At 41.4% G+C, this 13,001-nt stretch overlaps 1 protein-coding gene and 1 long non-coding RNA gene across 2 annotated transcripts; one reads left to right on the top strand and one right to left on the bottom strand.

Moving 5' to 3' along the window:
- Window positions 1-1,130: 1,130 nt before the first annotated feature.
- hapln3 (hyaluronan and proteoglycan link protein 3) lies at window positions 1,131-6,469 on the bottom strand. Its single transcript, XM_008311472.3, has 5 exons — window positions 5,207-6,469; window positions 4,313-4,459; window positions 2,798-3,196; window positions 1,729-2,031; window positions 1,131-1,655 (listed from the first exon to the last, which is right to left on the bottom strand). Exons 2-5 carry the CDS (start codon window positions 4,446-4,448, stop codon window positions 1,345-1,347), a joined length of 1,149 nt encoding a protein of 382 aa, XP_008309694.1. The 5' UTR covers window positions 4,449-4,459; window positions 5,207-6,469; the 3' UTR covers window positions 1,131-1,344.
- On the top strand, window positions 2,028-2,804 carry LOC112487128 (uncharacterized). Its single transcript, XR_003049924.1, has 3 exons — window positions 2,028-2,490; window positions 2,541-2,570; window positions 2,605-2,804. It is a non-coding gene; the product is annotated as an uncharacterized LOC112487128 (long non-coding RNA).
- Window positions 6,470-13,001: the final 6,532 nt, after the last annotated feature.

Raw genomic sequence — 13,001 nt, forward strand, 5'->3', positions numbered from 1 at the left:
GAGCGGCGAGGTCATCATCCGTCACGTTCCGGTTCAGGTTCTGCAAGGGGCGAAGACAAACAGGAGTTGAAAGTGTCATTCAACGGTGCATTCTTTGTTGAATGGTAACAATGAATGAGATATTCAGTCAGGACTACCTGAGTGGAAGCTTCAGTCAGACAAACAAACGCTGCCAAAGTGATAATTCATCAGGATAATTCCTGATTATAAGATCTTTTCAGTCCTCCACAAACACATCAGGTTTGGTTTTCTGTTGTGTTTATTTGTAGAAAATAGTACAAACATGTTGACATACAGCATATGGCAAAAATGACACAAGTGTCAGGAATCACAATTTCTTCTTCACAATACATGTAAACAAAAGGAACAGTAAATGGAATTACACGCGGTTTTATAATGTTGTTCAATAACTTCAAATATATTAAAATGAGATACATTTTACTTTATAACCCGAATGCAAATATTTTAAAGTTAAAAACTGGTTAAAGTTAGGACACGGGGCTGTGATAATCGTTAGGGATGATGAGTGTGAACGTTGAACAGGGAAATACATTTTACATATAAATAATGCGACCTTCATTCTCTCAACCAGCAGGTGACGTTGTGCCCAGGCGAGGAGAACATGAAGGAGAACAGTGTGGATTATTGTGACTGTGGAGAGTTTTTGTTTTCCTTTTTTTAAAAGATCTTCCCTGAGTGTGCAAAGAATGATCTGAGAATTACAAAGTGGTAAAGTCAAAATCAAAATTTCTCAAACTTCACATTAGCTGCAAAAAACAAAACAAAAAGACAAGTGGCTCAATTTAATCTTATACATAACTGTCACCATAGAAACTAAAGCAGCACTGATGGCGAAGATGATCTGTTGACTTTGGTCCTAGTGGGAATCTTTTCCAGTTGTGGACACTATGGCTGTAGTAGTAGTAGTAGTACTAGTAGTAGTAGTAGTAGTGGTAGTAGTGGTAATTTTGGATTGATGGATATAAAATAATCAGAATTTATGACTTAATTAGTTGATGGTTTTTCACTGAACACTGTGTTCCATTTGATCAGTTACTGTGAGCAGACAAAATGGAGTCAGTGGTTTTTACTGGGATAAAAGTCCAGGTGAATAACTGTGCTACTCCTTAATTTTTTTTGACAAGTGGACGGACTGTCTTATTAGCTGTGAATCAAATGAAGATCTTTTGTGGTGTCGCCCCCTAGTGGTTCCCTACTAGAGTTCCTTTCTACCTACTGCTCCATATTTGGAATAGAGCTGCTTCGTCCAGTTCTTCTCTACAGTCTACGTTTGAACAATTACCAACCTGGCCTCAGGTATTTCAGCTTTAACACAGTGTGTGTTCAGATGGTTTTTCCTGTGTTGTTTCTATCGATCTGCCGATAGCAGTAGACACCAGACTTCAGAGACAGAGGGGGGAACCCGAAACTACGCACTCCTGGTTCCATTGGACCGCAGTTGGCCCGGGGTTTTGTGATAGGATAACGGACACTACCATCAGCCAACCAACCGGCATCACAGCGGTCAAAGCCCAGCAGCCTCCAGGCAGCATACAGCTGACCCACTCTGGCGATCTGACCTCCATCAGAGACACAGGCCTGGGCGGCCTCTGTGAAGTTGAGCTTGGTCGGATGCTTCAAGAAGTACACGCTCCCTGAAGTAGGAGACAAACATTGTTCATTCAAATGTCATTTTTATTCTGTCTTCGAGTGTGTCATCTGACTGACCTTTGATCGAGGCCGAGAAGCAGAAAGCATCGTAGGTGTGGAGGAACCTATGGCGCTGACCATAGCTACGCAGACCGGGGGCCAGTTCTATGCCCCCGCAGCCCTCCCGAGGAACTGTGATCGGATACTGCACCGTACCATCTGCTAACCAGCCTGCATTACACCAGTCCAGTCCCTCCTCCCATGCTGAGAAGAGCTGCTCGAACGTGGCCAGGGTGGCGTCCTGGTCCTGGCACGCTTGTTGGGCCCCAAAGAAGTTGAAGTGGTAACGACCTTTCTGAGAGTGGTAGGGAAACACCACGCCTGCACATGAAGAGAAGTAAAATACATTTTATTATCATTCAAAGACATGAGAATTTTATATAATTCTAATAAACGAAATATCAGTTCTGAAATGATATAGCAAATGTTATTTCTGAAGGCCGGAAATCTGACTTTATAGCCATTATGAAAGCCCCCTCTAGCCAATCAGGAAGCAGGACGGTGTAAATGCAGCTACAACACCTTAACCTACGTAACACTGTTTAAATCAACACTCAGCAGTCAACATGTGGGACGTGTAATAAATCAGACTGCACTGATTTCACTGTTCACACATGGGATCGGACGTGTTTTCGTGGCCTGCTGCTCCACCTGTTGAAAGATTGTGCAGTGTGCGACCCCCAAAGGTCACCCGCAGGCATGTACCGCACACACCCCTGAACACAACTCTGCCTGGTGACACTGTAAGAGTGTTGAGGCTGAACTTTGGCCAAACAAGAAGTCCCTTGTGCTGAATGCTGAAGGACGAAGGTGTTTGTTGTGAACAAGAGGTCCCTTTGAAAAAATGCTGAAGGACGAAGGTGTTTGTTGTTGAAAAAATACTGAAGGACGAAGGTGTTTGTTGTTTCACAGAATGTAAAGACTGAAAACACAGTGTAGCAGAAACATGAGCTCACTGAGGTTAAACCTGAGGGCTGAGTCTCAGTTACAACACGTGGGATGTCGCACGTTTCCATGTACGGGGAACTAATTAACCTGGTGTCCTTCACCTAACAACTCAGGTCCTCCTCAATCACAGGAGTCTCACCTCTCAGCTCCAGCTCCACAACCACACTCTCATCCTCCAGGCCATCAATCACCTCACACCGATACCTCCCCGTGTCATTGAGCTGCAGCTCATTGATCACCAGAGACAGGTCTCCTGGTACTGAACGTCTCAGACGAACACGGCCCCTGAAGTTGCCATAGCTGCGTTGACGGTTGCCCATTGCCACCATGACCTCTGTTTCCCTGGCCAGGACGTCAGGGGAAGGAAGTGCAGCAACGGTGTTGGCCGGTACCCAGGACCATTTGATCCTAGTCTTGCGTGGTTTGTCAATCTCAGGTTCATAGTGGTAGTGACAAGGCAGGGTCACACTGCTCCCTCTTGTGGCAGACACTGAATGCTGCGGGGATTCCACATGGAGGCGAATCCCATTGAAATAGACTGTAAAAGACAACAGTAATAAACCAATGGAGGTGTGGTTAAACTGACTCACATGCTCTGAAGCAAACCTGAAAGGCTTTTTATTCATCTGTTATTAATGTAATTTTCAGAGACAATTATATATTATTACAAAATACAACCATTATTTCAATGTAATAATTCTACTTCTATATTTCAAAACCGTTTTTTTGTTCAAAGGAACAAGTAACAGATTCTCTCTGAACGTGAGATCTTCACTGTTCACACTAAACCACTAATACAGAGCCCTTGATTTTTGATACAAGATTTAAAAAAATACTCACAAATTTCAACAATCTCAAGCAAGTAAGATAAACGCCCCGCTGAACGCCTCTGCCCCAATGTCTTTTTTGAAGGGGGGGCTTTAGAAGAAAACTCTGAGGCGTAATACTGCCACCTAGTGGGTGTGTCTGTCCACTACTAAATATGTCTACCCTGAGGCAGCACTATACTTGCACTCACAGAATAATATATATATACCTATATATATATATATATATATATATACATATACATATATATATATATATATACATATACATATATATATATATATATATATATATATGTATATATATGTGACTGTGGTTTAAGTTGCAGTACTAGTCAAAGATAGATAGATATAGATGATTTTGAATAGGTTGTATAAAAATGTACATCCACCCAAACAGAATTGTATTTTTAAAATCATAAGAATTTATATAGTCAGCATATTTATAAAAAGTCACTTGTAAAAATGTCTTTTTAAAGTGTGCCATTCTCATCTAAGGTTAAATCTAAGGTTAAAAAAAAGCTCAAAGTACACACGCACGCACACGCACATGGACGCACGCATTTTCAGGGCCCATGAAAACAGAAAGCCACATCAAACAGAGGTAGAGTTTGTTTTCATGACCTGCTGACTGTTTGGGCTTCATGAATTATAGTTGTCCTTCCTGCACTTCCAGGTGACTTCCTGCCAGCTGTGTTATCATATACACAGGCGTTGCGTGTCACTGACATATGTCCAGGAGACACAAAGGAAGAGGAGGAAGAGGAGGAGGAGGAGGAGGAGGAGGAGGAGGAGGAAGAGGAGGAGGAGAAGGAGTTATAACCTACTCTCTCCATTGCCGTTGCCGTTGCTGATATCCTGGTAGTGGAAACCATTGTTGTACCTGCTGATCCTGCTCTGACAGCTGGGCAGCAGCAGGCACCAGCAGGAAATCACCAGTAGGGGGCGCAGTAGACTGAGCATGACGTTGTCCTCTGTTAGAAACAACAAATACAGTTCTGAGAAAAAGGAAAAAAAAGAAAAAAAAAAGACTCCCCCTTGTCTGAAGACGGTCATAAATACCAGACACAGAGTTAAGTCCCCGTCCACTAATGACTGAGCCGTGACACTGGTTAACTCTAAGACTAAATTTAAATGGTTATCAGTCTGATTAATGGATCAATAAACACAGACAGACTCTATCAGCGATGCCCGCACCATCGATCTGAGCCTGACGTGATCAGTCCAGTAAACAGGCACTAACACGCGTTATTATACATATTAGGTTAACTTAATATGTAAAGTTACTCTGTGTGAAAAACAGTACAGGAAGACAAATACATGCCTACAAATATACAAATAGTAAAACGATGCAAATGACGTGAAAAATTGATGAATTAATTAATTATGCAAACAAAAAAAATTAACATATTCAACCAGGCGTTGTCAACAGAAATATAATGTACAAAAATACATATTATGATCCATTAAAATCCCCCAAAAGATTAAACATTACACGTATTTATATATATTATAAAAACAATCATCCATACACACGTTGTTTATCTTCATCTTTTGACGTCAGCTGTGCACGTCTTAAACTCAGTTTCTTTTCTGACGAAGAGCTTTTGTTGCTCTTTTAACTGCCCGTAAAAATAAAGATCGTGATGCCTTTAACAACAAAAAGGTTTTAAACGGCGATAATAAAAGTTTCTTAAAATTAAAATTAAAAAAAGACTCACAGATGAGACGATCGTGTCCACGCAGCGTGTCCTCACTCCGTGTCTTCATCCTCCGCTGTCTCTTCCCTACTGGAGCGTACGGCGATAGCGGGCGAGCGGCGGCGACGTCACGAATGGAGGCTTCCCGCTGAGGTGACCGGAGGAGAACCCACTGTGACGTCACGGCCGCGCATGCTGCACACAGTTGAGAAAGACCAGTTGTGGCAATGTTTAGTATTAACGGATTATTAATTTATGGACTACAAACCAGCAAAACACTGCGTGAACGTGTGTGTATAAATGCACTACAACAAACAAAAGTGTCCAGGGACAAAGGAAAATGCATTTCAAAATCGATTTCTGCAACTGAAAAGTTGGAACAAAAGCATTAAAACACTAAAAACTTCATAGGTCAGGTTTCTGTCTAGCAGACCGGTGTGTTAAAAAACAAAAAGTCCCTATCCTCAGTTATTTTAATAATAAAAAGATTTCAGGAATTCTTTATGTTGACCCCACTGCTTAATGTACATGACCTTTGAACTCTAAGGTGGTATTGTCTTAAAAACCACCATGCTACTATTATTGACTTAATGACGACTGACCATTTATAGAGAAACACTAACATCAGTTTTGTGCCTCGAAGTCCTTGGAGGCAAAGCTCATCTGAAATGGAATGAAAGACAGTGGACACTTGTACCAAATATGCCAAATAATGTCTGAATTAATTCATATTTAACAACTATATCAGGCTGACGTGTAACTTCTCCTTGTAAATAGAGTTTTAAGCATATTTACCACATATACTAATGCTATATATTACTGCATTTTTTAGAAGGTTTAACAACCGTTCTTGTACTAGAAGTAAAGCTACTCTGTGTAAAAGTGTGCCTCAAACCAGCAACACTGAGAAGAATCTGTGATTATTTACAGATTATTCCTGACAACAGGGGAAATTCTAGGAAGTTTGCCCTGGAAAACTCAATGCAGGGGGTGTTTGCTTCGATGGGATTTTTTTTTTTTTTTGACCCCCACAAGGAAAAATCTCTGCCTACTGTCATTTCTACTGTCATTTCCCAATCACCAGAATAGATAAAGAAATAAAAAGCACTGTGCAAAGTGGAGCTTGCACAGTTTTTGTACAGTCCTTAAAGAAACAATTACAAAGTGTCATTTATATCACAAAGCCTAAAATATAGGGGTTTTTAACCAGCATTAGTAAAAGTCAAAGTGCTGCTTAAATAACAGGATCCAGACAGAATTTGAGTTTGGGTCCCAGGGTTTATGAGAGAGAAAAATACTTTGGACGTATAAGATCATTTGTGAGAAAACTGCATTAGGAAGATCAATATTAAAGATGCTAATTCTATAGCTACATAAAAAGGACTAATTGTAAAATAAATATTGATAAAAAATAATAAAGGCTAGGAAAAACCCCTCCACATCTTGTGCACAGATGGAACCTGACAGCTACTCGCATCACTTCACCTAGCATTCACTTCAAATTGATGGGGGTCATTTCAACCCACCTGACCTCTTTCACGACCTCATCCTTTCCCACTAAAACTGCACTTTGAGCCAACGTGTGGTCTTCACCTCTCAACTTTTGAACCAAAACAGACAATTATGGCTTCATTATAACACAGAGGAACTGCTATATCTGTACAGACCAGGGCCGGCACTGTTTATCCAAAGTAAAAATATACAATTTCAACAAGCTCCAGTTTTATGTTTCTAGCTTTGCAGATTTTTTTCCCCCAAAACCCACACTATGTACGCAGTTTGAGTGCGAGTAACGACGTAGGAAAAAGTATAAACATTAACAACCCAGGTGTAGTTAACAGCAGTTTATGTTTGGATAATAAAACCCCACCTTGTTGGGTCTTTTTTACCTGGAGTTTAAGATATATTTGAGAAACAGAACATTTTTAAATTATTCATTTTATAGCCAAAATAATAATATCACCATCGTCCCTGAAGAGCAGCAGCAGCAGCAGCTTATGTGACCCTGGTATGTTGTGGCTGACAAAGCAAATATCCAACAGCTCTTTGTTTTGCCACAGCCTGGAGTTGCACAGTACAAAGTGCCACAAACTCGTATTTCAGTCACGAACTGAAAACATAGCAGTTGTGGTGGAGGACAATTGAAGAGCAATTCCAATGTTCCGCTGGGGCCTCGGGGAATGTGGCGCTCCTGCGCCACCACCCAGATATCTGAGTGATGGCCGATCATCACAGCGCAGATGGAAGCTGCCCTCCTGACACATGGCACGCAGTCATCGGCAAGGCATTACCGTGTGTCGGCCTGTCATAACACTGAAGAGGCACAGAGCTGCTAGGTTTGTGAGTTATCCTACGTGCAACACATTTCCTCTGCAGTCTGCTGCTCTAAAGTCACTCGTGTTTTTCTTCTGTCTTGACTGACACCCAAGCTGACTTCACGGAAACCCAAGAACACCACTAATTCAATCGAGTGGGGCAGTATGGTAGCTGCTGTGGTGGCAGAAGAGAATTTTGAGGAGAAAATTAATGGAAAAGACAATTTGGAGGTTGTGGTTTTCATCGTAAATTGCGTTACTTGTGGTAAAAACTGAAGGTCAGCCAGTGCCATCGCACGGTCTGTTTATGTAACACTTTTTTACCATTCAGCCATAAGACAACATGTAAAACCACCTACTGATGTGAGTGTGGAGTCAGCCTGATGTGACGATGAAGTTCATCATACAGCGGACATTTCTGCCCATACTCTCTCTATTTTATAGTTAACAGATGTCAAGTCATTCCATTAAAACATTCAACTTTGGGCGGAGTGGGTGGAGATAAGTGTCAGGGGTTGTGTGTGACACAACGATAACAGTCAGAGTAGAAGGAATGTTTACAGAAGGATGGTGAAACCTGCTATGACGTAATCTTTAGGGACTGGAACGCAATCTATGGGTTTGACGTACATTTAGAGAATGCGTGTTTGTAGAGCATAAATGACTTCAAATCATGAATAAAATATATTCTATCCTCAAATTCTTGACCCAGTTGAGAAAATAAATCAGACATTTTTTTAAAGAACTGAATGATTTGTCTTCTGGATGAGCCACAGAGAAGAAATCTATAGACAGTAAATAAAAGGCTACAGTGACTCAGAGTCATTAGTACTGTAGTAATTTGTCATCTTTAGAAAAAGGTAAGGGCGAAGCAGGGCGACATCAGCACCAAGCTGTGCTGTGTTTTGAAAAAGTCTAGCAGCTGTGCAAACTCCATCGTTAACATCTCCTTTCTTCATCCTTCGCGAAACGTAAATGTCAGAAGCGATTTGTGTCAAAGGATCCACGGGTTCTTAAAATGCTCCGTATGGACCAGAGTGAAGGACGGAGCAGCTTTGTGAATGTGGCTGAAACAATAGGAGCAAAAACATCTTCACTAAAAAAAAAATAAATTCAACAATTCTCTGAATTTCTGTGGCTACAGAACTACGACCTCAGCTTAAACCCCCGTGACCTTCAGACAGTCCAGCTACATGAAGGTCACTTCGAGGCAGTCAAACAAACACACGTCCTTTTGTGATTTGTGAAGACTTTACACAAATACCCTGCGTCCCCTCAGCTGTTACACTGACTCAAACCAAAATATGTTTAATCTCAATCCTTACTCTAACCCTAACCTAGTTATTCTCACATATTCTGTAACTAGAACTATTGTTTAATCTGTATCCTTACACCACAACCATAACTAGTTAACCAGGTTAAAATTCACATCTTCATGGTATTCTCAAACACCAGGATTTATTCTGCAGACTTTATAGGACGACTGGTCCATGGAAAAAAAAAAAAAAATCAAAAACACAAACGATGCCAGAAATGGTTTTAAGTAGGTTTAAACAAATCACTACACAAACACACACTCAGCCCAGTGGCAGGGAAACAATATCTGGACCAACATGTCATCAGCTGTGGTTTCCCTTCACTCAGGGTCTGGTCTTCATTTCTTCTTCTCTCTTTATTCCTCCCGTCTCTTACTTTGCTTAATTCACGTCATACAACTCTCTGAAGACAACATTCTTACTAATCTAGTCCTGGACAAATGACAAAACATGGATGCATTGACACAGTCCACGCCACCATTTAAGCTTTCGTTGTGAATAAACTGCTCAGACATATTTTATAAACCTTTGACCTTTATCTGTATTATTTTTCCACTACGATTGCATTTGTTAAATAAAACCAGTAGGTGGCGGTAAAGCAACTTAAGGATGCAAAGCTGGCGTTATAAACCTCAAAGAAGAAAGAAGAAGGTCTGGCTGGAGAGGGAAGTGATCAGCTAACATATAAAGGTCGACTCGTGTTTTTTTAATATATATGTAAATACCACCATTACATGTCCAGGACACAATTAATTAAAACTATCAATACATTTATCCTCGGAGGGGCTGGAGTCAATCGACTGGGCCACATATGGAGACTGTGTCTCCTACAGCATCACAAGTTCAATACTCTGTCTGCCCCGTCCATATGGTAGAATTGACATAAACATTGACTTTGACCTGACTCAAGGTGATGAAGTGGGTGAGATGACTAATAAATCAACCACAGCCTAAACATTAACCCACCAAGGCCACCGTAGCAAAGAAAAGGAACCATTACAGTTTCAAGGCTGCGTCCTGTGTGGATCATAAAGTACCATGGGAAGAATGAAGATGTTATTCTGGTCTGGAAAGAAAGTGGGCCCACAGACTGCTAAATGTCCACCGAGCATGAAATTGGTTTAATCACTAAATAAAATTAGCATTAGCAGAGTGGTTCTCTGAGTGTCACAGAGTCCCTGCAGCTGCAGCCCCCACTCTGAGCCGGGAGGACGGTCACTTCCCCTCCCTGTGTGTCCAGACCATTATCTCCCAGGTTGTTTGAAGAGACCAGATCGGTTGCTCTTCGCAAATCCTCAGATGAAAGGTTTTGGCCTCGGGCACCAAATACCAGCAGCCCGTGTGAACCGCAGCGATGGAGGGGAGTCATTTCTGCGAGTCAGCCACATTTACGTCCAGAGAGGTGAGGAGAGCTCATCCCACTGGAGTCCAAACAGGAGAGATGAAAGAGGAAGAGATGAGTGAGTGTGTTTGAATGTGTGCACGCTACGTCTGAAGTGGCAGGCAGCTGACTGTGACCATACACACACACACACACACACACTGTCATTAGCAAAGACTATTTTAAAGTGAAGGCTGGTCACGAAAGGTGTGTGTGAGAGAGTGAGAGAGTGTAAGGATTACAGACGAGCGCTTCAATAAAAGAGCATGGACAGAGAGAAGTGCAGGACGCAGGCCGACTGGGACTGTGAGATTAAAAGAAGCAGGGTAAAAAATGAGCTGTAATGACAAATAAACATCACGATTCCCCATCATTTTGTAACTCACACATACAATTTAAGTCCTGACTAAACACACAAAATGTCAAATAAAATGTAGAGCTGTAAACAACACTATTTCAAAGGCGCTCATCACTTGTCGAACCGAGGGTTTCTGCCACATACACCGGGGCAGAAATGATACACGTTCCCCTGTCGTTGGGATGAAGTCTATGGAGCTGTTGTTTGTGTTGGTGCAAAATAGCAGTTGTTTTCAGGAGTAGATTCTTCCTGTTTGAACCAACTGTGGTGTCTCCAGTTTCCTGCCCTCTTTGGCCTGATGCCTGCAGTCTACCCTGGCCAGCTGTCACACAAGGAAGGCAGAGTAAAAACAGCAGAGCAGAATGGAACTGATGAATGGTCAGAATCAAGTTCCAAAAAAATTAGCCAACAGGCATTAGAACGAGGTGATTCTGAGAAATCCAAACTGTTAGCAACATCAAGGAGGAAGACAGGAGCCAGAGAGAATATTCCCCATTCCAGGTTGAGGCTGCAGTGACAGCAGTCAGAAGAAAATCTCGACTCTTCCTTCTTTAGGTATTTCCACAAACTTACCCAACACAACCCTCTGTTACAATACCTAAGAATTTTAAGACCAACTCCCTCAAGCTTGTTTTGTGTCACCTAATTTAAACCACTCCCTGAGGCCTTTAGTGCACTTGGGATGACAACAAATTAGGGAAGAGAAGCTCGAGAAGATACGGGGTGTAAAGGAGGCATAAATGTTAGTAACACGCACTGGTCAAAAAAAAAAAGTAGAACTGAGCGTTTGAGAGAATGCCTTTCAGTAATTTTGCAGATTTAGGTGAATACACAATCAAGTGTCTATCTTTTGTTACATGCACTCTAAGGTAGTGTATGCCATTGTGGCAGGTATGGTAAACAGATAGGACACGAGAAAACAAACTTTGGTCAAACTATGTTTGAACCAGAGTCAGACTAAAACAAGAAGAAGCTAAAGAGGAAAGTCCAGAGCAAAGAATGAACCAGGATGTTTGTCAGAGGAGATTTACTGTGATTTTCATATGTACACTAACAACCACAAACCAGTGCCTCCAGTGTTAACATAATAAAGCTCTGTTCATTTAGCGCTGTGCTAAATAAGAGCGGCTGGAGTCAGAAGGCCTTGTTTGAGGCACTATTCCAGACTTTTGCAGATTACAAAACATCGACTCAAGTCACTCACTCAAAGACCTTCAGGCAGACAGTCCAGAGTACCAAATAATATTTCCCATTTAACGGAACAAGTGTGTCAAAATGCTTGACAAACAATGGGCTGTGGCCCAGACATTAAAGGAGATGTATTTGGAGGACAGAGATGCTCAGCTGCAACATCTGAGGTCCACATGTAGAGGAGCGGCGTCCTAGTAACAGGAACCAAACTCCAAAACTTTTAGATCTTTGATAAAGGACCTCAAAACGAGAACGAGTCGTAGCAAACAAAGCCTTTCCTAATGTCTCTACACACTCCAGCCTGTCAGCAGAGAACAAAGCTGCAGTGACTTTTATTAGAAGGGAACAAGGGAGAAAGCAGTCATTAGGTGGTGAACTCTGTGACTGCCAGCATCACTGTGCAAAAACAGCTGCTTTTTACACTGGGCGGCGGTTAAAGGCAAATATATGATCCATGGAGGGCTGACTTACAGGATAATTAGCTGGTATTTACTAATTGTAACACATAAAAATGGAACAACAGCATTTTCAACCCAGTGAAAATGCTGAAGGACGAAGTTTCACCTCCTCAGAGTCAAATATAAATACGTTCTTAGAAGACCTGGTACTTGAGCCTCGCAGACACATTTCCCCATTATTATTATGACCTGCACAGACTCTAATGAGACCCAGAAGAGGATGTGGCCTCCTCGGGTGAAGACACCTTCAGAAGATTGTGTGGTTGTATAAAGAGGGGGTGATTAAGCCCCTGGGGTGTTGAAATGCTAAAGAGGCAAAATGACACTCAGTGCTTTGGATCTTTTGATCTTCAACCTTTTTAAATGGAAAACAGCTCCGGTGAATTCTGCAGTATGACTAATTTTATAAACCCAACATTTCATATGCGTCCAATTCTGTTCGTCAATTCAAACCAGTTCTTAACCCCCTTTTTTAAATGATTTGTTTATTTATTAAGATACAATATCAAACAGAAAGGAATAATCTCAGAAACACAACACAGGGATTAAAGTTAAAAAAAAATTTAAACCTCCAAAAGTGGAGGTGAAAAATCAAAATAGCACGAGGAAACAAACTTTTATTACCATATAAACACACCAACAACATCTGTCTTCTAATCGTTTGAAGAAAACTTTTACACTAGGCCAACAAAACGTCTACAAAATCTGGCAAGTCCAAGTCATCAGTAAACTCAGACGGTGTCAAGTTTTTTTTGTTTTTTTTTCTCAATAACGCACACGCGGCTAACGATGGTTAC

The sequence above is a fragment of the Cynoglossus semilaevis genome, chromosome 6, assembly GCF_000523025.1.
Source record: "Cynoglossus semilaevis isolate Cse_v1.0 chromosome 6, Cse_v1.0, whole genome shotgun sequence".
Lineage (NCBI taxonomy): Eukaryota > Metazoa > Chordata > Actinopteri > Pleuronectiformes > Cynoglossidae > Cynoglossus > Cynoglossus semilaevis.